A 27,262-nucleotide genomic window follows, 5' to 3' on the forward strand; every position below is an offset into this window, starting at 1 on the left:
ATCTGCGTGGCCTCCTCTGGACCCTCTCCAACTGGTCCATGTCCTGTTGGTCCTGTTCAATGTTACACATTTTAATCACTTTTCTAGCAAATAAAGCTTTTACCCAGCTCGTTGGTCAGATTTAAATGACTTTACAACAGATTTTTATTCCTTTCCCCCACTCCAAGGACACTTTTATTTCAGCAAACACATGCTGCTCCATTGACTCCCGGGACGAGCAGGGCCCTTTGTACAGTGCCCAGAAAAGCACCATGATCCATCACTTTCTCGTTATTTTGTCCTTTTTTCTGGATACTGTCGGAGATTATTTTTTTTTCCCTCTTCCTTTCCTTTCTTTCCCATCCACTTGAAAGGAGTTGATGGAAGGACAAGAATATTCATCTCCCAAGTTTGCTCACGTGGCCGATGGTGGCTCAGCAAACTTTTCTCGCCGCCATCCCTGCGCATGGTACGGTGTGTGGCGGCGCAGTGGCGCTTGGCAACCCCAGTGTCGGGACAGCCGCGTGAGGAACGACGCTGTTTGTTTCCTCCACGTCCAGCTATTTGTCACTGGCCATTTTGCCTCCAAAGCTTTAATATTTAATGAGATCCGGGCCGGCCGGGCGCTGTGCAGCCATGGCCGGGTGCTGCGGCTCCGTTTCCTGCAGTGCAGGGAAGGCTGGTGGGGAGGGGAGCCTCTTGGCTTCCTGCTAAAGGAAAGGAAATTTCTCATCATTTCAGCTGTAGAAGCAAGGCTTGAAGATGCATGCTCTGCAGCCAAAAGATGCAGGAAAATCAGATAAAATATACTTCTGAAAAGGATTTTGAGGTGAGATTTATGACTTTTTAACAGACCAGACTGATTTAAGTCATTTTATGTTGCTGCCGGCTGGTGCAGCTCCGGCTTCTTGCTGTCCAGTCAAGCCAAAGGTCCTTCCCCGCTGCCACAGGACCCTGCCCCCATCAAAATCCTGTGGTTCGGCTACAGGGAAAAATGAGGGATTCATCTGGACAGGCAAAGCACTACAAAGTTTGGCCAGGAATATGTTTGTGGCAGCTCAACATCGTGCTGTTACGCCCATCCCAGATATTTCATTCCCTTTCTAAGTCCTCGTCATGAGACAGAGCAGTGGAGGCAGGGCTGGTTCATGATTTGGGGGTATGAGAAAACAAAAATCTGTTTCTTCAAACAAACACTGCTCTGGGAAAACAGCTGGTTGACACAACCAGAGGTTTTGGGTGCTGGAGGTGGTTTGCCTTCATCTTCCTTTCTCACTATGTGCACACAATGGATTGTTACCTTCCATCCACCGCGTACCCCCGGCTTCGTTCGCTGCCGACGGCACAATCGCTTTTAAGGACAATCTCATCTTTGTTCACCTAGGAGAAAGTAATTGGTCAAATTTAATTCAAAGAGAGATCAATTAGAAAAGGTTGAGATAGATAGTTAGGTTACCAGCAACCCCTATAAATCAGGGGTAGAATTTCCTCCTTTGCCATATACCAGTTTGAGGTAGGAAATGGCTCATTTGCAAGCTAAAGGTTTAATTAGGAGAAAAAAAAAAGGTCACCAGAGATCAGATGTGAATTGCAAAGTGCTGAAGAAGTTTACTGCAGCAGCAGCGTATTTATGGAGAGCTAAGCTATAGATCTGCTCCCTCTCTGCCCAGAATGCTAACAACACCCCTTTGAATTCTTCCTATCAACAGCAAAATCATCGATAATACGTGGGGATGCTTTAAAACTGTGTGGCACAACGTTCTTTTTATGATAATCAAGGGGCTTTACTGAGACCCAGAGACTCCCTTACCCATCTCGTTAATGTGGATCTTTCATTCCAGGTCGGGTTTCCAGAACGTGACAGCCTTCGGGTCGCTCCTTCCTCTCCCACCCATCGCAACCTGAGCTTTGCAAGAGGGTATTTATTGCTTCTTCTCCTGACACAGTCATGATGTAAATTGTACCAGAAATACCCATGTGATGAAAATTCATGGTGTTTCTTTCTCCCCTCACTGTATTCCGGATGGGTTTTACGAGCATCCGAACTGCAGAAATTAAGAGTTCTGTACAAACTCTCTTAAAAGCAATGGGAGTGATCGTAATGCGATTTCACGAGGTTTTAGCTCGTTGGCAAGAGTGCTGAGCTGGCCCAAGGCAGTAGAGCCTAAAGTCAAGCCACGTCATCGATCTCAGCGCCCAGGGTCGCCATGGGCAGCCCTTGTTTCAATGGCCTTTGGGGTCAGGGGGTAAAGGGGTCCAGGGGAGGCCCAGTGGCGTTTCAGGTGCCACCGGCTCTGTGGGCAGCAGGAGGAACGGCGGCCCCACGTGCGGCTTCGGACACTGGGATGTAGCAGACTGGCAATGTGCTCTGACACACTGCTGCTCCTGCAGACAAGATGGGAAGCAGTGTCGCTTTATCTGGGTCTCCAGCAGCTCCACAAAAGCTTCCTCCTGCTGCCCACCCCAGTCTCTGCGTCCGGGGGGTTCCCGTCGGTGGGGATTGGCATCAGTGCGCTCGCGGCAGCAGGGCATCTCGCTGCCAAAAGGCGCAGATGTAGCTTCCAGCCTGATCTGTGGTGCAGCTGGGGCCGGGAAGGGTTCAAGGAGCCTTCTTGGCCAGGATCACTGGGGGTCCAGGCGTCCTGAACTGTCACCGAGAACACCACGGTTTGGGGCTTCGTTAGGCCTCGAACATAACGGATGACTCCGCAGTAGCGTATGGCAGGTCCGGAGACGGCCACCAAGGTGGAGAGAAATCAAAATGGCAGCTGGACCTGGCTGGGAGAACAAGAGCAATTTTTCCAGTCACTTCCATTTGTTCCAGTATCACTCAGCCCTGCACCCAGTTTGACGAGAAACTGCACTTTCGCTTTAAGCAGCACTATATGCAAAAGGACAGCTAGCAGCTCAGATTGTGACCTGATGTAATTAAACAGGCAACGTTAATTCCCAGCACCTGAGACTCAAGTCCTCCGTGCAGTGACGATAACGCTAATTTCAATAATTTCGGCAAAGCGAACCGTACAAACAATGGGCAGAGGACGGAGGAGGCTCTTCACTCTTCTGAAGGATCAGAAACTCGTGGCAATTATCAGTCAACAGTTCCAGCTGCCTGGTAAACTGTTAAGACTAAAGTAAACACGACAGCTCCGAGGCTGGAAACAGAAGAGCTGTAATTATTTTTGAGTTTAACTACTGCTCCCGTCTCCAGATAGAGGGAGCGAGACGACGCTAGTCCCTGACACATCCAGCTTCCGACAGAGACGCGCGACGCTCCTCGTGCGGAAGTTCAAGTGCGCTTCTAGGAGGCTTAAGATTCAGGTGCGAGGTGTGTAAAGCATTAACCGTTTCCTCCCGCTAGCAGGCAAGAGCCGCGTTACCTTCCGCAAGCCACGCTCCTATGAAGAAATGGGCTCTGACGCGCCTCGTAAGGGGAGCGGGAGATTCCCTCGTCTTCACCCAGCGCGCGGGGCGGAAATTCAGCTGTTCTGACAAGCAGATCATGTTTGATATCACCCGAGCCGACCCGATAGAGACGTCAAACAGGACAAGATAGCAGAAGGCTGCCTCGCAGTTTAATTGGCTTACACCTTTGTGTACCCTGTTTTAAAAGTAAGGCCTTCAAAATGCGATTTGGACAAGCGAGATGTGCGGGGCTTTATCCTGGACTGTCTCGCGGCCTTCCAAGCAACTGAAACAGCACGGCTCTGAACATGGGCTGTATATATGGTGGGATTTATGGAGTATTCATTATTTTAATAGCACTTACTGACTTAGGGTCAAATATCTTTTTCCAACATTTTTTTATTTAAGGAGAGAGCCCGTATGTCACAATCTCATGCCTCATCTAATTGGATAAGTGTTTCCTTTGTCCTTGAAACCGAAAAGTAGACCATGTATCCAGGAGCTACAGAATGAAAAAACAGGCCTTTGGTATTTGGCATGCCTCAATTAAAAAACCCGCTGCCTGGGCTATCATTTTTTTTTTAATTCCGACCAAATTGAAGCAGACAGTTCTGAAAGTCAAGCTAGGGGTATGTAAAAACCCAAATCCTTTGGAACAATATCTAGAACATTAATGTTTGACATACAACGGAAAAAAGGCCAGGATCCAGCAAGCCAAGTTTGGAGTCAGGCTGGAACACGGGGACAGCTCGCGTGCTCGCTCCCCTGCAAGCGTTCCTGCCTCGCTCAGGTCCACGCTCATGACATGACTCCCCTCCCTCCCCGTCCCACAAATCTAGCGCTCAATATGCACAAAACACTTCCATCTTTAAAAAAAAATAATTGAAAAGGTGCACCCTGAAGTTCACTGGATCGATCCCTCTGAATTATTTTATTTAGAAGACACTTCATTGTGTCAAAGATGTAATGGAGAGGTTACGACGGCCAGCCTTCAGAATGTCAATGCATTAAAACGGTGTTGCAGAGAATGCTAAAATCCTCAGTAACGTACGCCCAAGCAAAACTGCCAGATTTATGAAATATGAAAATTATTATACAGAGTTTAGATAAGAGATAAGCAGTATACGGGCCAGAATCCTTCTGCCTGTGTTTTGAGATGAAATTTAGCAGCCTCACCGTGGACCCTTTCACCTTTCCCTTACATCCCTTCGAGCGTTCGCTTCCCGAGCTCTGTCTTTCGAAATGTGTGTATTTTTACATGAGCTCTATTTCCCAGCACACTTGATTAAATACCTTCCCTTGTTATTTATTGCCCATTAAACAACATATCTTCCGCACGTACCTTCGCTGGACAAAAAGATCTTTGCTCTCAACTGCAGAGCTCAGCATGTCTTGGGCCAGAGCAGTTTACTGCAATGATCTCCACGTGGGGCTGCAGCTGAGAAGCACGGAGAAAACTCTGGCAGCACAGATCAGGGTTCTCTGCTTATTAAGCTTCATTTCTGGTATCTGAGAATTACCCTGCTTTACTGCATTTTACAGTTCTTGGTGCATGCGATAAGGTTGTAATACAGAAGATGTCCACAGGTTTTTTTTCTCTCTCTCCTTGGGGAATCACTTCGGGTGCTGCAGGAACAATTGCGAGCCACCAAAGTACTGCTAGGCTGCAAAGTTTCAAGTGAAACGGAAGGGCGGGGGAAGGAATGACAAGTCCTTTTTACTGAAATTCTCTCCCCAAATGGATTTGGCAGAGCCCAGCTCTGCTGATCTTGAAGCAAGGTTTATCATTTGTGCAGGCTGCTGCCTGAAGGGGGGAAAGATCTTTGAAGTTGCTGAATGATGGAAGAGTCTCCCCCCTCCTCTCCCTCACACACACTTTTTGAAGGGTGGAGACTGGGAGATGCTCAACTGCCCTGAGTCAGGAAATTACATGACAAATTAAACAATTATGTGTTTTAGTGCCGAGCATCTATTTAGACGTTTAGCGTCAAGCATGCGTTTAGCCTGAGCTCCACGGGCATTTATACTTTTCCCCATCACCTGTAATTCAACACGGCATTATTTTACTGCATGTTAAGAGCTCCCCCGGTCCAGTATCCACACCTTGAAGAGATTTCTTTATCATTTAACTTTATTACAGAAGGCACTGCCTGGACACTGTTGGAGCGACAAGGACTATTTCCTTAATTACTGTACATTGATAATAGCATTTACTCTGGCAGCTCCAGCGCTATTCAATCAAGCAAGATTCAATACAAAAAAGCTGATTTGCCAAAAAAGAGATTAGCATAAGTGCCTACAGTCACATTCTATTTTTGAAGGTAAAGCTACTGTGTCTGCGAGCTTTCTTGTGGGAACTTTATAAAGAGAGATTAACGTAGTTTATCTCTTTCAAAAGATATTTGGGGAAATGGCAGAGAGTCACTGTTTAGGCTCTTTTGGTCATAATTTTCTATAACCATGTAAAATAAAGAACTGCACAGAAAGCGCTAATCAGCAGCAGGAAGGTATATATTTTCTCTTACGTGGACGTAGACATTTGTTGTGAAAAGCTCTGTGTCCCCCAGTTTGCAATTGCTGTTCTTTGTCATTTAATCAAGTGGTGACTGTAGCTGTTGCACTTTAAAATTAAATGCTATTATTTATGGTAGAACTTGTTCTAGTTAAAAGTGCAGACCTCAGCACTGTGTACGTTTGTAAGCAGAAGGTTAAGCAGGACATTTTAAATGGTAAAGCAAAGGGCTTAATCAAGGCTGAAGAGCAAAATGCAGTGGGATAACAGATATAGTAAATAGGCATTAATCACCATACAGACTTAATCCAGGTATTAGGCAGTCCTGGGGCTAATACGGAGACTCACTTACATAAGGACTCAGCCCACCAACCCTTAAGTAAGTGAATAACTTTATTCTTGGGAGAAATGTCACCAATGTTAAAGGCCCTTGCAATATCAGGCCTACATTATGTCATTGTAAGATGATCACCAAGCAATTATTTTGCCTGAAGGGGATTTGTGAGTTAGGAGGCACGTGGGGGTGTGGTTCAAGAAAGGAAAAAAATTGAATTGCCAGAGCATAAGGAGCCACTTTTTGATGTGGTTTTTTTCCCTTGACAAGGTCTATTATTGTGACATCAAAATCCGAGCTAAGTACTTCTTGCCAAAGATGGACCGGATAAAATCACGAAGCCAGTATCATCTCTGGGGAGACAGCTCACTGTCTCAGTGACAAATTTAGTGACTACAAATCCAGGCTTAGAACATAGTCCTTCCCTAGTCATAATCCAGCACTTGTACACTGGATTTGCGTTTAACTACTGAGGAACTAAAGTCTCAGTTTCAACAAGGTAATTGCACATCCATAGGTACAAAATTCATTACACAAAAGTTATTTTATTAGACGCTAAGAAAGATTAAAGTGCTTCCACAATTAACATAAATTCCCAATCTTTATACAAATAGATATGTCACACGTACTGACACACCAGCACACAGACCCCAGCCTCCAGCCCAGGGTGGGTTTTGGCACCCTGATCGAGCTTGCCTTACCTAGCCCCGAAACAGAAGAGACAGACTCATGGTAAGCACGACACAACCTAACCTGGGGAAAAGGGAAGGAGATGGAAGTGAGGAACGGGGTAGATGGCCACGGTTTATCTATTCAAGGACTAGCAAGAAGGGAAAAAAAAAATCCACAAACCTTTAATTGTGAATGTAGGAGAGGGACAGTGATGTAACTGTTCCCAGGGAACACTATTCTTATTTTGTAGAGGGAGGTGAGCCAAGATACTTAAGCTCTAGAGAACCTTTAACACAGGAAGCTATTTATCATAACAAGCTTGGTTGATACTGCTCCCATACTGAACCAATTAGATTAGCCTATTTCGTCATACTTCATAACTTGGGATGATAGGTTTCCAAGCATGGTACAGTGCAGTAATTGAATTTTGATCAAACACACATGGCCCATAACCCAGTATGTGAAACTTTCAGAACAGTTCACAGCTTTTAAATATCCAGTCAACATGTTGCCAAAAGTACAGGATGTACTTGATGCAAGTGGGAGAGGAGGGGGGGGAGCACGAGTCCACGCCGTAACTTGGTACAGCTGTAAAACAAACATTTTTTTGTTCCGATTCTGTTCCTGCTTTAGCAAAGGAGCTGGGAGGAAGACAGTGAATGTCAAGTAAGTCGTTTTTCTCCCCAACCCCCACACCCCCTAGGCACACATTTCCCTTTTAACATTCTTAGATTACTACAACCTTTTAAATTCACTCTACCGTACTTTCATACTTGTATTAGACACACCAGCAATTATGTTTGTTAGCATGACACATCCATTGCTTACACTTAGTTAACAAAACAACTTAAAAGTCACATGCATCATCCTCTTAATAGGGTTATAATCAATGGGACCATGGAATGAAAGCCCTAAAAATTACCTCCCACCTCTGCATTCCCCAGGCTTCTGCCTCCACCGACACAATCCATATGGCGGGCAGTCTCATCAGGCTCAAGGTGAACGCTCAGTTAGTTCTTTGCAGGCAGCGATCTCCTCTTACATGTTCTTGCCCTGTTTTCCCCACGGTAAATCCAAGGAACTTTGAAGAAGACTCTGTGTAAAGGAAACAGAATACATGAATAAATTCCTTCCTACGGGTCTACTGACTAGGGGGCAAAGCACCCACCGCAGAACAGGTTCATGATGTGGGAAATGCTGAGCCAGACTTTCTTTTGAGCAAGTAATGGCAATCCATAGCAAAGCTGCTCTCTGGCCCACAGCTGGGTCTAGCATCTTAGGCAATGGAGCAGGATATCCCCAAGCTCTGCATATGGTGCTGCCAACGTCTTTCTCAGCTTTGAATGCTTTGACCCGAAAGGCAGCTGGAGGCAGCTCCAGGCACCTCAGCTACCTGAAAGGGAAGCACCAGGGCGGCCAACACCTTCGCTTTCCTCGAGGTGCCGCAAATGACATGAAAGATGGGAATTACTGCTACACCCCTCCAAAGAGTGTAGGATCTGACGGTTACCCGAGCACTTCTCGTTGCACTCTGTGGACGGCCTGCCTCCGAGCTGTCCCACACACCTGTTCTGGAGCACAGCTGTGTAAGAGAAGCACCCACAGGTTCCAAGGGGAGAAACGGTGCTTTTCAGACGTAACAAAATGCACATCTCATTTAGCCTTGCTGTTGCTTGGGGACAGGTGTATTGCCAGATTACTGCCACCACCCTGCCAGAGACAGAGTGCAGAGGATGAGCTGGATCCATCTCCCTCCCCGCCCCACTCCCCACTAAGTTACGATGCTGCAGAGAAAAGAAAAAAAAAAAAAAGGAAAAGAATTTGGTGTGGAACTTATCAGACTTGGACCAAGCGTCAGCTCAAACCAAGGTTAAATAGGCCTGTTCTAAGCCTCTTAAAGATAGGATTTATATAGTAATTACAGTAATGGAAACTGATCTTTGTAATTTTTATACTGCCTAAAATTCTGCTGTGTCATATGCATCTGCAGAGCCTGAGAACTGTGCTTCTCAGAGAGAGCACTGCAGTCTTGAAAGCAGCCATTCAAATGTATAATGGCGAATTATCAGAGCATGAGTATGTTTGAGATTGCAACGAAGCACGAAGAGTGAGACTCAGAAATCCCGAGTTTGTACTTGAGACAAGCAGTATGTTTTAAACTCTTTTGTTGGGAGTTTATGGAACCAGATCTTCATCACACACGGCACAAACAGCATTGAGCCTGCCCTTTTTATTCCTTTATTTCCTTCCTTTTCCCTTGCTGCAGTCTTAGGTGTGGAGAGTGAGCGCAGTGCAAAATGCATCTTGGCTGGACAGAATCCTCACATCCACTTTTCAGTTTTCTCTGTCGTGCAAAGAAAAATACCGGAGCACTAAGTCTTTGCTGTACGATAAAGAACAACTTCAGAAGATTTGGCGATCTGATAGGGGGTTTGGCTCCACCTTCAGGAAGCAGAAGGCAAAGAGACCACACGGGTTTAAGTTTCAGGCGTATTTCCTGCAGAAACTGAAGCCTACAACCCCCTCCTATTGACATCTACTGCTCCCCGATGTGTCTTTGCTTCATACATATAAAAGATGCCCTGATCTGATGCCGTGACAATTCTATACACTTGATTCAGCTCTAAAGAGTCCAACTCCTCCTAGAGGTACTTGAGAGCTTGTGATAGGATGTCCAAAGGTAGCTGATACATGAACAAAAGCAAACAAAAAGCAGCTTTGAGGTGAAAAAAAGAAGTTGCAACACATAGGATGTCATAGAGTTGTATCAAATATTATCGTCTGTTTACACTGTCAGTGCTAAGGGTTCCATACAGAATACAATTTTCTTATAATTCACAAGAGGTTAGAAAGGTTCTCTGGGTAACACAGATATGGAGAAAAAAAAGTGGGAAGAGTCTTGATCAAATTTCAGTCTAGCAAAACACTTAAGCATATGCCTAAAGTTAAGTCATTTTTTTCTGCTCAGATCCAGGCAGAAGATGCAAACAGAAAAATCCCTTGCACTTCACCTCTTGGCAGGCTCTGATGCAGGTTGAACCCAGAACATAGCAGCTGGTTAAAAAGCATGATTGAAATGAATTAAAATGATGCATTTCTTAAAGAAGCCATATAGGGACCATTTATAAAAACGAAAATTGCAAAGCAGTTACAGATGAGACGACACTGGGTTTGAAAGACTGTATGATGTATTAGTGAAATAACAGGCAATCACACAATTAGTGACAGTCCTATGAGGGAATGGAAACGTAGGGATGCTTGCAAAATCTTGCCTTTGGCATTTCCCCAACTGGGTGCTTAAGCACCCAACCTTACTGTACGCAACATCATTTTCTGGAGGAAACAGGTTTGAAAACTGCAGAGCAAGCAACAGGAATGGCTCTCAGTGCAGAAACGGACTAAACAAACACCTAATGAATCTAAAAATAAAAAAAAAAAACCTCAAAAAAAGGGATGCAAGAAGACTGAATAGACATAGCTGTGTAAGCAAATATAACTGAATATACTCTTGAGGAACAAAGGAAACAATTATTGATGGGGCGACAACAGATGTTCTCCAAAAAAAATTCTAATGGAGCATTTCAAACACAAAGACCTTCCTGTGGAGCTGAGAAGTTTTACTGGCAGACGTACAGTAATACATCTTTAGAAACATAATAAAACCTAACATTTAAGGTGTTATCACCTGAAAGCAGAAGTGATATCTTCATGTAGTAAGTGGTGGGCGGTGGTGGAAAAAGAAACAGTTAGGATAACAAAATACTGTCACAGGAAGCTGCCATACCGTAGTCGTGACTTAAATCACAGGAGGAGTAACTAGTCAGAGAGTTTGTTCTAAAATATCTCTAAATCTGCTCTTCTGGAAAACAAGCTCTAAACACAAGTGAAAGATGCACAGGTTGATGTAACTGAACAAATACAATCCAGAGTAATTTATTAACACAGTAAGCACACCTAACCCTGACGTGTAACCACTTTTGCACCGTGTGAATGAATGCAAAGTGCCCAAAGCTCAGTGCTTCTACCAGCTACTGTTTTTTCAGATCATGGTTAAGCACATTGCAGAAAATCCTAAAATGGACATTAAAAAAAAAAAAAGAGGGGGTGGGGAGAGACAGGTTTATGGAGTCATTTTTGCAATGACTGAACTGCACTGGTGCTTAGGTAAGATTTGGGTTTAACTCCAGGCACGGATCTTCAGCATCCTCAGTGCCCAGCTTTACACAGGTTTTTAAAGGCTAGGCCTTCCTTAAACTCTGGCCTTTACTTTTTATGTTCTTTATTTTTACAGATACAGAATAATACTTCTCTGTCTTGCTGGAATGTTGAAACGATTCCTGAATATCTGCAAGGCCAGCAGATATCATTTTATCTGGGAACGAGGCAGGAGGATGACATAATACATTGTCTAATTATTTTTACTGCTTTGCAACTGTTTTGGGGAAAACAATCCAGAAAGAAGATGATTCCAGTGCAGTCAGAGCAATCAGAACTACCAGAAACACTAGGATGGACAACTTGATTGACAGGAGAAAGCTAAAGCAGGCGGCAATACAGAAAATCATCAGAGGACAGACATTTTGATAAATATTACTGTAGCCAATTTATTATTAACACAGTGGGACAGCTTTACATCTTGCATCACACTTTTCACAGCCCTTATGGTAAACATGCCATATCTGACAATTACAAGATGAAAACAAAGACCTCACTAACTCTCTGCTGGCCCTGCAGTACTATCTGCTTACCCAGTTAACCCTCTCTCCACTTCAGCTAGACAACTAAACAAGCATATAGAAATGCAAATACGTGAGTTCGGGTACAGAACCTAATTCCAGCAGCATCCAATACAAGTTCCAAAGGTTAGGCCATCTGCAGCACTAATTTTTAAAAGGCTTTACAGACAAAGGAGAGGGTTGTGAAAGAAGTGGAAAGTTGTTAGTATAAGATAGCGGATCCAGTGGAATACAAATAAAATTTTGCTAAGGCTCGGCATACTGATCTGTCTGGTCACCACGGCTTCATTCTGGCTGCTATAACGAAGCAGCGCAGTCCTGACGAGACCATGCACCTGTATCACAAACCAGAGAGCACCAGGATGACAGAATCCCACAGCAGTTTTTATTTCCTGGATTAGTTGACACACATCTTCTGTTTCTACAGAAACACTCTAACCTGAAATAACAAATATTTCTCTCTGCTGGCTACTTGGTTTCTGGAATTCACAAACTATCTGATGCACTTCATAACTAATCATATTTTCACCTGATTCACACAAAATAGCTCCTGTATTCTTTTATGGATAATGAGGCACAAGATGGACTGCTGAAATCATTAAGTCAAGCCCTCTGCTACTTGTACACATGGAGACACATTTTAGAATGCAATCTTGTGTGATGAGTTCCCCAAGGCTATTTTTTTATTAGAATGTCCACGGCATCTTCCTATTTTCACAACTGCATTATCAGCTTCGGGGTTAAAAAACAAAAAGCAGACAAGTCATAGGATGATCTTAGCCACGAGATTTTATTTGATTCAAACATTTATTTTCTGTCCACTTCTTGTCTGTTTTTGAAAGTATTTCAGGAAACAAAACTGACATGCACAAAGAGCATTCAGTGAAAGAGACAAAAGGGAGATGCAACAAATATCAGGCAAGGGAATGAAGCTAACAGAGTGTTCTTGTCTGTTTGAACCACAAGTAAATCGTATGGTAGCAAGCACTCCAAAACTACGTCTTTCTTGCGTGAAGGAAAGAATTAATGTCATGCACAAAGTATTCCTTGTGGTTTATTCTCATTACACGATATGTCAGGTTACGCTGATTTGGAAAAAAAACATTATTTCTTTACAAAGCTTTCTGTGCACCAGTCTTAATGCAGGTTTACAAGAGACTAAATCCCACAAACTGAACTTTTAAAAATCAACTTAGGAATCTCATTTTTTTTAATTCCCTTAAAAAATCTCATTTTTTTTTAATTCTCCATTTGTGGACACATTAACAACATTTTGAAAGTTTCATCTGAAAAACAAAGAATAGCCCTAATTTTTGAAAAAAAATCTACACTAAAGTTTGTATCACGTGGATTTCTCACTCATTTACTGCCAGTTTTCATTAGAAGGTGAAGGGAATGTTTAAAATTGGTCAAATAACATGAAGATTCTGTTGACGTGTTTTCTGTCTCTGTACATATATACTTTTCTTTAAAGGAACATGTAGGTAAATCTCGGTTGTCCTAAAGACTTTGGTCAAACAACTTTGACAGACACAGAATGTATTTCACTGAAACACAACTGATCTAAAATAAGAACCTTTTAAGGGCTTTATTAGTACAAATAATTCACTTTTCTGACATTCTGCAGCTGTAAAACACATGCATCCATTTATTTTCAGAAAAAGAAGGCATGTATTTATTTCACTGTGGATAGTTGCAAAGAAGGGGGAAAAATAATCAAAATAAGTGGAATTATTATTTCCTATTCTAACCTCAGGGCATCCCAACATCCACCCTCCTTTTCTGTCATGTATCATCTACAGTTCTATTTTTTTATGCATCTATATTTCTACTGTTGATCAGCACTCACCAAATTTTGCAACTTGACCAAAATTTGTCTTCAAGCTTTACAGAAGTAATTACTTCAATTAATAGAATTTCACAGGATACACCAGCACAAGAGTTAGGGCCATCTGGATTTTAACCAACAGGATAGAAAGAAAGGCAGTTTCTGTGGTTTGGGATATTTAAGTTAATTTACAAACTGCCACACAGGGTTATGAAAACAGACTCCAGGTGTAATCCTGGCCCATCCATGCTAAAACTCTCATCAATTCCAATCGACTAAAGATGAGGATAACTGTTCTGAACAAATCTTTCTCCACCTCTCTGTAACACTCTAAATCACACTTACAGGCACAGAACAACATCAGTGCAAATTGCAAAAGTCTGCACATTTCACAAATGGTACAACTTTGCAACAAACTACGCGCTCACAGAAATAGAGCACTCACAAAGAAACTTGGTGCTTTTGAGGTAAACTCATTCACTGGAGGAATTTTCCTATTTTATCATCTTTGTTCGATGTATATTTAATATCCAGTTCTGATGAAGTGTAATTAATAACTCATCAGCAATTTCAGCAGACGACTGGATCCATCTGTAAAAATAAAATGCACCTATGGATCTGTGACACTTACTGCCAGGGTTAAGGGTAGGTCTGCATTTTCCTGAAGGTTGCGTTGGTAATAGTGAGGCGCGTAAGCCTTGCTCCATAGTAATCTATAATGTAACTAGAGCCATCGGAAGGTCCAACAATCTACAAGAGAAAAAGAATCAAGACTTTTCAATATGAAGTGAAATATATACTTTGTGCTAATGTCTCAATTACTGCTAATTTTCCCATCATAAAATTAGTCATGCTTAATTAGTCAAACAGAAACTAGATTTATTTTGAAGTTATGCTGTAGTTTAACTATTTTAGAGAGCACTGTCTCAGAAGGAACATTTCCCTAGGGCTTCTAATCAACCAAATTACACAGCCAGGCGCTGGTACTAGGTTAAGCCGACGAGGATTTGAGTCACAAAATCAGGCGAACAAATGAGCGGGCTCCAAACCACTTTTCTTGAACAAAGGAGGGTAGGCAGGAGAGAATTAGGCTGATGACAAGTACCTTTGAAATACTGCACAGGTAAGGAATGAAGAGACAGAGAGAAGATCATGGCTTTTTTTTTGTTCTGGAAATGCTAAATTGGGGTGGGGTCACAGGGACATTAATAAGGAGAGATGAAAGATACTCTCAACTGTATCTGTAAGTGATCTGAGGCAAGATCACTGCGACAGCATAGAAAGGAATTTGAGAATGCATACACTTTAAAATACATATATACAAAGATGTACACTTTTAAAATGTTTTTCTATAAACCCATATAAACAATTTCTATATCTGCAATGGATTTTAAGTTCATCATAGGCAATTTGTAATTCATGCTAACTGGATGCACTGTAGAATAAGACAACTTGGCAGTTTCATGATGTCGCAAGATGTTACCCCAGCTGGGGATTTAACCATCAGGAATCCTACAGTTACAGCTCTCAGGTGATATGGTGACTTCTATATGGAGGAGAGGCAGAAAAAAAAAAAAAAATGGTCGCCCTCTTCTCTCCTGCCCACTGCATGGACACCCCAGATGATGTGCTCCATCAGAATAAAGCAAATGCAAACTCAGAACTTCAGGATTTTGGGAACAGCAGGTTATCTCATGCAAAGTCCAAAACTCTGTGTCACATAAAGAGCTCATAGGTTCTGACAAAGTGCATTGATGATGTTATAGCTTCCAAGCTATTAATTACAAGTATTTATGGACAGCTAATCTAAGTTTTCATTCAAACCACAAATATATTGATATTTTGTATCCATATTCTACAACATCAATCTACAAACAGAGCTAAAATAGATGGCTTTATTTTTCAATACTCAAAGGTTCTTAAGGCTAAAATGCTAACAAAGAATTAGCAGTCAAATCAAAGTTTTAATAAATACTGATTTGTGTTTTGTTTTGAAAGCCCTGACTTACCTGCATTGAAATAAGTATGAAATCAATTAGGCTACCAATTCCACAAAATCCTACAGTGCAGAACTTTAACAAACCTAAAAAAGGAAAATAAAATTGAACTGCAGCTTTAAGCCAGTCACTATGAAGTTCATAAGTTTCTGGTGGCAATCACATCCCAATTCTCTCCCCATCCCGCAATATATACACACACCTAGAAACAGACCTAAAGTTAAAGATCTTTAATAATCAGGGAAAAAAAAAAACAAACCGCGTATTTGTATTTCTACATCCTGAATACACTTTAAAGATTTTAAACATTAACAACATAATTTTTAACAGATAAATATTCTTAAACAAGGAAAGGCAAAAGTTGATAACCAAGTTACTGGAAATCTTCCTTTCTCTGACTGAGGCACAAACCGAAAAAAAATCCCAACTAAGCTGCAAAATTTACTTATGAATAGAAAGAGACTTTCTACCATCTCCTGAGTTGCAGCACATACTGATTTGATTTTCAGAACACGCTACTTTGGAGAGCAATCCTTTCTATTATTTTTATATTTTTGCTGAAATAGGAATTTACTTTAGATATATATATACACATATATTGAAACACTTGTTTTTAACTAGTATTCAAAAAAGGGTTTTTTTTTTTGTATGAGTAAATGAAAGATTAATAGGAAATATATGGGAATAGCAGCTAACAGATAAATGTTTCATTGGAAATTGCCATGCAAGGCAGACTTCATCTGGAAAATGCCTTCAGAAGAAGGAGGCTGTCTTAATTTTTTTTTTTTTTTAATATCAGTAGTTTCTTGTACAATGAACATAATACAATAAGTACTATATACATTGGAAGTAACACTTCAGCTGAGCTAGGCAAACATCTAGGCTATTTTGAGAATGAGATACACGTTGTGGAGACATTTGTCTCTTTACGCAGGCACAGACAGTATGAAGAGGAATGCGTATCTGTTACATTTAAGTCAGTTGTAGGCTATGCTGTACAGGGAAATCACAGTTCCCTGCTAAAAAACCCTGTGCTTACAGGGACCAGCACGCTTCTGAGGCAAGAGAGAACGCACGTCGATAACATTAGGCAATGTGGCATCCCAGAGCACCTCTTCCCCACAGCCACAGTTCTGCTGTGCTGCATGACACCTGCTAGTACAAACCACGCAGCTGCTCTCCAAAGAACCAGCCCAAAGAACAAGCTCAAACACCTGAAGGTCTCCTGACCTCTGCCTCCTCCTTTGCGCTGCCCCTCCCTCAGAAGCAACAATCCCTCTGTCCCACATACCACCTCCTCTCCCCCATGCCCAGTTTATGAGGCTGCATATGGAGGAGAGTGGGGGAGTAACTGCATGCACACTGCAGAAGAGCATCCCACTGTCTGGAAATAGCTCCCATAGCCGACAAGATGAAACTAGCCTGATTTATAAACTCCAAGGAGACAGTTTATAATTCCTCCATGGACACAGTAGTCAGAGAGAACAGGGAAAATACACCCAATGACCATGAAGATGAGAGTAGTAACAGGATGGACTTTCAGCCGATTAGAAGAAAAGCTTATGTGCATATTACAACTAAAGTGGTGCCACTTACATGTGCAAAAACCCAAGTCTATCATCTTTAAAACAACTTGCTCCCAGTGGCTGATGCGCGAGGCTTGCAGCAGCCAGGCACACTTAGCTTGGGTATCAGTACTGGCAGTAGCGTAACGAAACGTAAGGGAAACAGCCAGCTGAAGAAATGCTAGCCTTAGGAAACAACAGTTAAGACGATTAAATAACGTCAGACTCTGGTGAACAGTTTACTTGGTTACTACCTGCACCAAGCACAGTCACCATTTAAGATATTTATTTGCAATGCTCCTTATACCATCTCCTCTCAAGCTCTGGTCCTGAACCTCACTGCCCGTTGGCATCTTAGGAACCCAGCAGCTCTTATCATTGCTGGTCCCAGCAGCAGCACCAGTTTACTTGAGGAACTCGCTGCTCCATCACGTTACTGGATGTAGAACTGTGTCTGAACCTGGCATATGTTTCTGGAGTGCAGGGTAAACTGGATTTTTGTCTTCCTCCTCACTTCCCTCCCCACAAGCAGATCACACTGAGAAATTAAACTGCTCTAAAGCATGGAGGGAAAAAATAGTACTCTTACGCAACAATAACTTATGGTTTACTTCACAGTGTGTGGGAGAGGAAGAGGCTGCCTTCCTGATTTCTTAATATTCAATAGCTTGTTTGTATTTGTACTCTCTTTAAGCAAAAGAGAACCAAAAAAACAAACCAAAGAGCATTTACAGTCTTCATTACACTTGCACAAAATATTGCAATGCTATTACCTTTCCCTACCATTTTTTGCCAAGACACAGATGACCTAAAAAAAACCCCAATCACCTACCGTCAAGGAATCAAATTCATTGATTTTTATTCTCTTTTTATTTTCTACTCTTACCTATTTGTCTTCTTTACTTTTCAAAAGCTTGAAAACTTGACTTTGGAAGAGTTTAATTCTAAGGGTTTTAACTTTTGTTACTGGCTACAGTATATTCCAGTAGGGTTAACAAGCATGAGCCATAAAGAACTTCTATTCAAGAATGGAGGATTTACAAATTTATATCACTACAATACATTACAAAATTATTACTGCAACTTATTATTCCAAATTCAACGGCATAATAAAAAGGTGCATCCTATTGAGTGCTTCCAAAAATGCATTTTTTTGTGAAACAGATGGACAAAGTAATTATAGAATCTCAGGGAAAAAAAAAACACGGATGTTAACACAAGATTATTGAGAAGGACAGATAATGTTATTAAAAAAACCAAGGGTTTGCATTTAATGTGCAGAAACTCAAAATTCCTAGCTGGAGCGACAGTGGCATGTATAGCTTTTTCCAATTCATTGCTCCATACTGTCTAGACCTAAATTTACTCAATTTGTCCAGCTCAGAAACAAAGCCATGGAAAGCAGTTCTAACATTCTAAGGTATTTCCATCATTTAAAAGCCAGTGGCACCATCACCCTGGGAATCAGGTCCTAAAAACACTAACCAGAGGTAGGTCTTATTGAAGGTCCCAGCTTCTGCAGAACTGTTATTATCACTATGAGCTTTCTTGAAAGTACGCATTTGCCAGAATAAATTCCATATACCAAAACACTAGGCTTACTGTAAAGTTTGTCACTATTTTCCTGCTAAAATCAAGCATCATTTAAGTAGCTGGCACATGAGTCAAAACCACTTCTGTTTCAATGCCTCACAAAGAACGCTGTGGTAAACATCAATGCAAAGCAAATGCAAAGCAAAACTATAAACAGCAATAATCATGTTTGCTGATTAGGATTTTATCTGTTGGACAGCTATACATCCATTTGTCACCACTCTCTCCAACAGAATAGCAGGCTGAGGATTATGCAGGATTTTATCTTACTTGACAATAAAGTAAGGATTCTAGTTGTAAATATTACAACTATGACTGTCAGCCTTCATTAGCCAAAATACAAGTATACACATACAACTCAGTCATAATAATAAGCTTTACCTCAAAGGAAAAATAAGAAATAAACTTACCTAATGCAGGATAGCCTAGATAAAATCTATCTGCTCCCAGCCATCCAAGAAATAAGGACAGAGCCACCGCCACTTTGTAGGAATATCCATTTCTGCCAAAAGAAACAAGTAATGTAGACAATGATTGCAAAATATAGTCGCTCATACTTTTGAGAATTAAAGTAGTGACTCATTTGCCTGCTGCTGGAGGTTTTTTTTGTTTTTTTTGTTTTTTTTAAAAAAAAACACAACAGACTTGTTATTTATCTTCAATTAACGGACACAGAATTGATAATGTTAAGCTTTCAAACTGGGTAGGCATCCTCCATAAAGCAATCTCAGCTGCTGCAACTCAAGTATACTCTTGCAGAATACAGATTATTCTGAAACTAAATTATGATTTCAAGAGAGATACAATTCAGTTGCTGATACATTCCCAGTTTTACAGAGCACTTCCTAACATTTCAGCCCTACTGAAACAGACAACCCTAGAAAGCTAAGAGGTGTATGCATGCTGTCTGTAGGCATTAGTCTCATATGCAGCCAAATCAAGAGGAACAGGATAGACAGGTGAGATGTCAGCACAGACAGTAATTGCCACGAGATCAGAAGGAGAAATGAACCGTGGCCACTGGCTGAAGAAGCTGCAGGAAGGATTTCAACAAAAAGGGTAAGTCATGTATCCATTTACTACACTCTAAAGCACAGAGTCACAAATGAAAAGAACTGTTGAAGGTACAAAGATGTACAGTGGTAAAGAGGTACCCTGAAGTTAAGCATCCCGTGGTTAGTCATACAAAATGCACAGATGTAACAGACTTTTTGATTTATACTAATTGGCACCATTCCTGCCAACAGCTGGAGTGACGTGGCCACCTAAGCACCTGTAACTTCAGTCATTGCTCACGTGAACTTTACACTACTAAGACAGCTAGAAACATACAGCCACCAATACCAGAACTTGCTGCATCCTTTGCTGCATTGGCAAACAGCTAGCTTCTGAACAGAAAAGCAAACTCAAATGTAATTAGAACTTTAAAAATATTCAATAATTCACTGTTTTGATACGTGCACGACTATGTGCCAGCAATTACTTAATAAGCCCAAATTAAACTCTTGGTTGACAGTTGAATAAAACAGACTTTCACAAAGTTTCACAAAGACAGTAGCTGACAAAGGTCCAAGCACCTTTATTAAGCACTTTCAATGCCAAATAAAGATCTAGCTTTTTGCTTATTATCTAGATTTACTGACTTTAAAACTTAATGGCAGCATTAAGTGATTAAATCATGACTCTTACCTCTATATTTGTTACTTAGCACTTATTAGCAACACAGAACATACTGGGTGTTCCTGGAACCTAACGTAATGTAAATTATCATCTTTAGAACTGTCTTGTTTCCACTGTAAAGAACAGTAATGGTTTTATTTAAAAGTTGAGGTAAACCGTTGGAAATTGTTTACCAACTACAAAGTGTCAACAACCCTCTAAGGACACTAAAGCATAAAAAAGAGCTCTTACATAAAGGTGGGAACACAGTTTAATTTGAGATGCTCCCGATCAAAACCAGTAATAAACTGAGCACTTGCCTATGCACCGAGATGCTTTTAAAAGCAGAATAGTCTGCAACCTAGTCAACATCAAACTGACAGGCAGAAGAAATCTAGTATGAAGTGGAAGCATGTTCATACTGTAACAAAGCTGCATCCACTCTTGTATTTCCTTTGCCTACTCACTCTTACAGGTAAATATATGTACTAAACACTAAACCAACAAGTACAAAAATAACACATCCCAGGCACCTAAAGGAATTTCTACAATTGGGTAAAAGATGCAATCTCCATCATTTGATGGATTCCTTGCCTGGAATGGCAATACTTGAGTAATTGCTATTTCAAGTCTGCAGAAGCAGGGCCTGTGCATATCAAGTAAAATACAAAATAAAGTACCAATTTGGGGAATTCAGCAAAAAAAATTATTTCTCCAAAACATCAAATTAAAACCAAACCAAAGCAATCCTGACTCTCAATACTTCTTTGCTGGAGCAACCTTATTAGGACTCAAGCTTTTTCTTGAACTAATACTAGGAGCAACTTGAACACATCCACTTACACATCATCTCCTGGATTTGCTCTAAAATAACTGGATCCCAGAACTGTTATCGCAACTGTTGTCAAATGACAGTTTTTGGCTAAGGACAACTTGCTGACTTGCTCCTTCCAAAAGCTAGGGGCAGAGATTAACCTGTTGTCCCCATGCTAGGACAATCCCGCCATGGGAAGATGCCTTCTCAAACCAACCTTCTGGTGAAATGATGGGCAGTTATTTCTGCCAGAAGACTGTTACAGTTTCTACCAAAACTCATGTAAGATGCTGGAAAAATGTCCAAAAAGCAGTAGAAAGGGCAAGCCTATTGTAATATCAAGCTGGAGATTCCTGCTTAAAATAATGTTTCTAACACCTAGGTAACATTCAAAATGCCTTATAAAAGGCTCATGTAACGATCAGTGATTAGACCGCTTTTAAACAAATCTACACTCTTTCTACATTCCCAGTTGTATTTTACTGGAGTTTTCAGCAAGCCCACAAAGGGGTCCTCTTCCCCCTTCTGACATTCTGGCAGCCGTGGGCCTGGAGATGCCACAGCAAGTTCGTTTTGATTTTTTTCATCATAAACAATAGTCATCATCAAGTAACAGACATCATAAAAATGATAACATTTTTCAGCCTACATAGACTTGGTTTTTTAATTAATAAATGTAAAGAAAATCTACACTTGGAAAATGTTTCTAGAAAATATATTAAATCAAAAACACACATATACAAAAAACTCTAAACGTAAGAATTACTGTCTACTTCAAAGAGGAAGCAATTTTACTAAACTAGTATAGCTCATCTTATTCTCAGTCCCCATCACAGATGGAACTGAAACGCAATTGTTTCTGCACAAAAATGTGACTGAAGTCTAGTTTGCTAGCATTTAAATTTGATTAGATGTAATAATATGTTTTCTTCAATTTGCTGAGCTTTGACTGTTGAGAAGACTAAATACAGAGAAAATATTTATGAAACTAAGAGGCAGAGCTGTACTTCTGAGTTAGGCAAATTATTGAGCAGTAAGTATCACATCAGAGTTATTTGCCCACTAGTGTGATAAGGAGTATCTGGTGAATATTACTGGAGTTCTCATTTCCAAAGATTCCAGTAGGACAAAAGAAAAAGGCTCCTGCATGAATCCCACAAAAAGGAGAAACAAATGGCACTGACAGGTGTTCGCTGATCATTAGCATTGGCCAGTTGGAACATTTATTGGTATCCAGAGCTCTCCATTGCTCACAATGTGCTTTAGAAAAACTAGGTCCATCGTTTTCACATTTCAGAAACAGATTCTTAAAAGACACAGAGGACTTGATTGAATACAAAGGTTGTTTAAAAATAGAGAACAGTTCCTCTAAAAGAGAGGTTTTTGGGAACTGGAAAGAGACTTAAACTCCTCCAATATTACTGCATACTACAACTTCAGCTGCAGCTACAGACATACTCTAAACCGGCATGAACCAGTACTGCCACTGAACAGAGCAGCCCAGGCCAGCCCTCCTTTCTCCACTCTCTCTTGTCCTTGAGTTGCCCTCATCCTTGTGCTGGCACAAGCACCTGAAGCAACTGTACTGTGACTCAAATTGGGGAACTGATCCAAGTTAGTTCCAACCCAGACCAGTTCCCTGATTCAGTGTACAGTGGGGTATGTCAGGGGAAAAGGATAGAAAGGTGTCCCCAGACAGCTCCTTTCAGCAGCTGTAACGATTTTAAGCATACATGAAAAGTATGCCCTTCATATTTAGGGCAATTTCTTGCCAGGGTAAAGTACAAACTAAAGCAAAGGTAAAATACTAAGGTAAAGCAAAGACACAACCATAACTAAACAAAGAAAAAACTGTCCAAGGCAGAGACAGATTTACTTACAAACATGCACGTTGTATCTTTATACTGTAGTGTTTATTAGAGGATTAAGTACTGGGCAACACGTGCACAATTCTACCTTACTTCTCTTTTTCCTTCTGTCAACACATCATACTATTTGAGAAAAAATTCAATGAGAAAACAAATTATTCAAAAAAACCAATAGTGTACTTACACATTGCGACATGCAATGGGCTTGTAAAACCCAACTTCATGTCCCGTAAAGACTTTTTCTACGCCAAGGTGATCTTTGCAAGTAATATTTGGTGCTGGCAGACACTGAACTGAGGACAAAAGAAATATTTGAAATCAAGCAGAAACTGATTAGGTACTGTAGTGTTTTTCTGATAAAACACAAGAGAAAGTAAGTTCTACTGTGCAACAGCCTTGATACAAAGCACAGTGCACACACACATAATACTTAAAAAAAAAAAAATTAAGCCAGTTCTATGACTAACTTGTATTCTTTCCTTGATACATATTAAGCAAAACATAAAAACCTAACTGCTGCCCTAATTCTGCTGTAATTTCCATTCTGGCTCTATTATGAGTTAGCGGGAGATCTGAACCTGACATACAGAAAACATTTTCATCATGAGAACAGTCAAATATGGGAACAAGTTACCCAGAGAGGTGGTGCCATCACCATCCTTGGAGGTTTTCAGGATGTGACTGCACAAGGCCCTGAGCAGCCTGGTTCGAATTCAGTGCCAATGGTGCTTTGAGCAGGAGCTTGGACTATATGACTTCCTGAGGTCTCTTTCAACTCAAATTATTCTACTACTCTAAGCTAAGGCTTGACTCTTAAGAGAACCAAAGTGGAAATCCCAGCAGAAAGTGACATCTGCTAGAAGTCTGCAATGTATTACCAGAATATTAGTTACTGTCCAATGCAGAAGCCTGTTGTTTTAAAGGAAAAAATGCCAGTCCTTTACCCGCTTCCTACCAGTTTTCAGTACTTGTGAGTCCCATTGGTTCACTCCAACAAAACTGCAAGCCAGGTTCAACATTTCTTTCCAGGTTTTCCAATAATACATACAGTCAATTTTTTTTTTTTAAATCTATCCATATTGCATAGGGACCAAAAAAAAATTAATTTATGTCTGGACTTAACTGCTACTGGACTGAACTGCTATGAAGTCCTACATGGATGCTACTGATTGATGTGCCTAATCTAAGACAATTGGAAAAAAACCCAACATTATTTATTGTAAAAAAACCCTAAGAATAAAGAAGGCAGTGCTTTCTTTTACTTAGAAGAAACCCACAGCAGTCAAAATATATTGATATAGGAAAGGCCACAATTTTCTTGTCAATAACACACTAGTAAGACTCCAAAACTGCTACTCAATGAGACACAATGAGATGCTTTGAATTAAACCCCAATTTTTCAGGGGATCCCAGAAAGGTGTTCAGAAACAGTAGTGCTTCAAGTATAATCCTGGAGATTAACTTTTTATTACATAGGTAATACTGAAAAAGGAAGCGACTCAAATACTGTGGAGACAATCTAAAAACTGTTATGTGTGTAAAAACCCTAAACAGACATAAAAAACATGTTAATTTAACAACTTTCTTCACTCTAATGTTTATCTCCTCTTCAAATGTGTAGTGTATTAAATATAATCACACAGTAATTGGTTAGACAACTAACAAGTTGTGATCAATCTCAAACTATGTACTATTCTTCCTGCTCACTGACTGGCCATTTATAATCAGGGACACTACATCCAAGATGACGCAAAGGACTGAGTAACTTAAAAAAGGATTGATTTTGCGTAGTATTTTCATCCAGTCACTGAAAAGTATTTGGAAAACCTTCACTATCCCTGGGCATCCCAATTATGAAAATTATTTAGCATGTATGGAAAGCCAAATACAAAACATAAGCATAAACATGTATTGTAAACATCAGTGCGCATGAAGTTAAACTGTCGTGCTATTAGCTAACAGAGAGCATTTATTTCAGTTCCTGAGAACATCAGAAAAGCTGAACACATGTAGTGAACCAAGTGATCAGTTTAAGCATTCTTCTGCGTAATTCCAAAGTACATCAGAACTTAACATGAAAATAAATTTAAGTGCTTTCAGAACAAAGCCTCCATGGCACCAAAAACTCCTGAAGATGGAAGGCACCATGTTGCCTTAAAAGAAAATATTAAAAAAATAGAAGATTTTAAAGTCGTGTGTCAATTCTCGCATAATAAGAATATGTAAAAGCAGGATGACAGGAATGGTTTGTTTTAATCACAGTAGTGCAGACCAGAGCCTAGAGGATATAAACATACATTGAAGAGATTTACCAGAAACCTCACTTACAAACGTACCAATCAGAGACAATGTATTTATTCATTTTTAGTAAAGTATCCAATCCACACAAGTGTTTTAGGCTTTCATACTAACGATACTACTAATCCCATGTTTTATAAAGCTCATCTAGCAGATACACAAATGCATAAATTGAACACTTCCTTGGAAAATGTAGCTACTGTCAATATATGTTATAAGTTAAAAATCCTTACCATATGCTGTGTGATTTGTACAATTCATTGGTTCTTGTGTACTATTGTCTATTTTAGGCTCATCACACATATATGTTCAGGTAATTGAGGAAAACATTTTTCATATCAAACACTACAACAGGTTTAACAGTAATTTATTCCACCTTCTTTAAACCCTGAGGATTTAAGACGCACCTTGATGTTAGTTTTCCTTCCTACCCATCCCCCAAAATAGGAACAGCACATTACCATACAGCAAATCTGCTAATCCAATTTAATACACCAATATATCGCATAAGCTGCATGTTTAATTAGTGCTGCAGTCAGCAATACCTAAAGGAACTACAGTATTTATCAGTCACGGCCTCTGTATTTGAAGGCAACAGGGTAGCCTGCCTAATCTAGTCTTCTTCCTTTATTTCAATATCAGAGTACTTTTAAATTGAGGCATTTGGTTGAGAATAAATCTACAGTAACATACAAAAGTCAAAGAACATCTAAAAATGAATACTGAAACACCAGGAATTTGGACTAGAAAAAAAAACTGAGCAGGAACCAATTTCCCGAGGCCTGAACTCCCACAGTCAAGTAAAGCCAGAGATGAAGTTAACTTTTCGAAGATTTGCTTTCCTGACACTTTTGATCTGCGGCTACATCAATAACTGTCAGCTACCATCAACAAACATTTTCTGGGGAAGGCCTGACACGCCTTTGGAGAGCGAGGAGCTTCGCAGCTAGTCTGTAACACCTGCGCCCTGCTCCTTCAGACTGTGGAGGAAGACTCAACATTTTGCAAAGCCACCACATCTCCCTCGAGTGTCCTGCAAAAAAATAAGAGGGGGAGGGGTGGGGGAGAGGAGTCTCTCATCCCATGGGATTTTCTCTTTGAAAATGGGAGATGCCTCAAACCTGCACACACTCTACCACCCCCAAAATAAACCTAGGCCGCTGCAGACCTGCCCTCTCCTGCTCCTGCCAGCTGACACGCCCTCGGGGCTCCTGACCCGAGGCTTTCTCTGACACTCGAGGGGCTGTCAGGCACCTCACGGCCCCACCTCGCCATTCCCCTCTACCTGAGGCGGCTGGACAACCGGCCCCACCTCAGGCAAACCGGGCCCGGGGCGAGGCCCCCTCCCGAGCCCCATCGCCATAGCAACCGAGACCCCGCCGCCCGCCCCGGCCCCAGCTCCGGCCCCGGCTCCGCCGCCCGCCCCGGCCCCGGCCGCGCTCAGGATATTGCCCCAGCCTCAGCTCGTCGCACTTGAGCGGCGGCTCCGTGCCCGCCGCTCCTTCCACGGCTGCAACCGCGAACCAGAGGAGAAGCAGGAACCGGGCCTCCGCCGCGCCTCTCCACCTCCCCAGCCCCGCCGGCAGCCGCCTCGGCCGGGCGGCCATGATGGAAACCGCCGCTGCCGTCAGCTGACTTGCGGGGAGGGGCAGCCCCCGCCGCGGGGAGAGGGCCGCTCTGCCTGCGGGGAGGGGTGGGGTAGGAGCCCTGCCAGTTGTTTGTAGGCTGCTGAGGGGGCTGGTTTCGGATTTTTGGGTTGGGGGCGGGGGGATTGACCTTAGCAAATATGGCTCCTGAGGCAGCTAACGGTCAGCGCCGAGGGCAGAGCGTGCCCTTACTCAATATGGCGCTCGTACAGCAGCCCCGTCCCCACCCCCCCCCCGCCGGGCTCGTGCCCTGAGTAAAGATGGCCGCTCCCGCCCCTCGCACCTGGCGGGACGGCGCCCACCTGCACTGACTTAAGATGTCGGCCCTGGGGGAGCTGCGGCTTAGTTTTGGCCCG

The 27,262-nt window shown here is 41.6% G+C and overlaps 1 protein-coding gene across 4 annotated transcripts; it reads right to left on the reverse strand.

The window, feature by feature from the left end:
- Positions 1 to 27,021, reverse strand: TM2D1 (TM2 domain containing 1). 4 transcript variants are annotated; one of them, XR_015259163.1, is made up of 10 exons: positions 26,706 to 27,008; positions 25,494 to 25,563; positions 23,147 to 23,255; positions 19,032 to 19,123; positions 15,476 to 15,549; positions 14,098 to 14,216; positions 7,825 to 7,997; positions 1,790 to 2,757; positions 1,280 to 1,359; positions 1 to 689 (listed from the first exon to the last, which is right to left on the reverse strand). XR_015259163.1 is itself a non-coding variant. In XM_086753113.1 (7 exons), the coding sequence occupies exons 1-6, from the start codon at positions 26,865 to 26,867 to the stop codon at positions 14,106 to 14,108; spliced, it is 618 nt and encodes a 205-aa protein (XP_086609239.1). In that variant the 5' UTR covers positions 26,868 to 27,021; the 3' UTR covers positions 6,756 to 7,997; positions 14,098 to 14,105. The 4 variants fall into 4 exon arrangements, 1 of the variants encoding a protein (XP_086609239.1); XR_015259164.1 differs by lacking the exons at positions 1 to 689; positions 1,280 to 1,359; positions 1,790 to 2,757 and adding an exon at positions 6,756 to 6,983; XR_015259162.1 differs by lacking the exons at positions 1 to 689; positions 1,280 to 1,359; positions 1,790 to 2,757 and adding an exon at positions 6,756 to 7,490.
- Positions 27,022 to 27,262: the final 241 nt, after the last annotated feature.

This window comes from Chlamydotis macqueenii, chromosome 8 (assembly GCF_036417535.1).
Source record: "Chlamydotis macqueenii isolate bChlMac1 chromosome 8, bChlMac1.mat, whole genome shotgun sequence".
Taxonomy (NCBI): Eukaryota; Metazoa; Chordata; class Aves; order Otidiformes; family Otididae; genus Chlamydotis; species Chlamydotis macqueenii.

Bases quoted from the DNA above. Each gene is read 5' to 3' on its own strand.
- TM2D1 (XM_086753113.1), bottom strand. From the start codon at position 26,867: ATGGCCGCCCGGCCGAGGCGGCTGCCGGCGGGGCTGGGGAGGTGGAGA. The intron at 23,256-25,493 runs GTAAGGATTTTT...TTTTGTCCTCAG, and splicing joins TACAAATCACACAGCATATG to TTCAGTGTCTGCCAGCACCA. The intron at 14,217-15,475 runs GTAAGTCAGGGC...TTTCTCTTGTAG, and splicing joins TCATACTTATTTCAATGCAG to ATTGTTGGACCTTCCGATGG.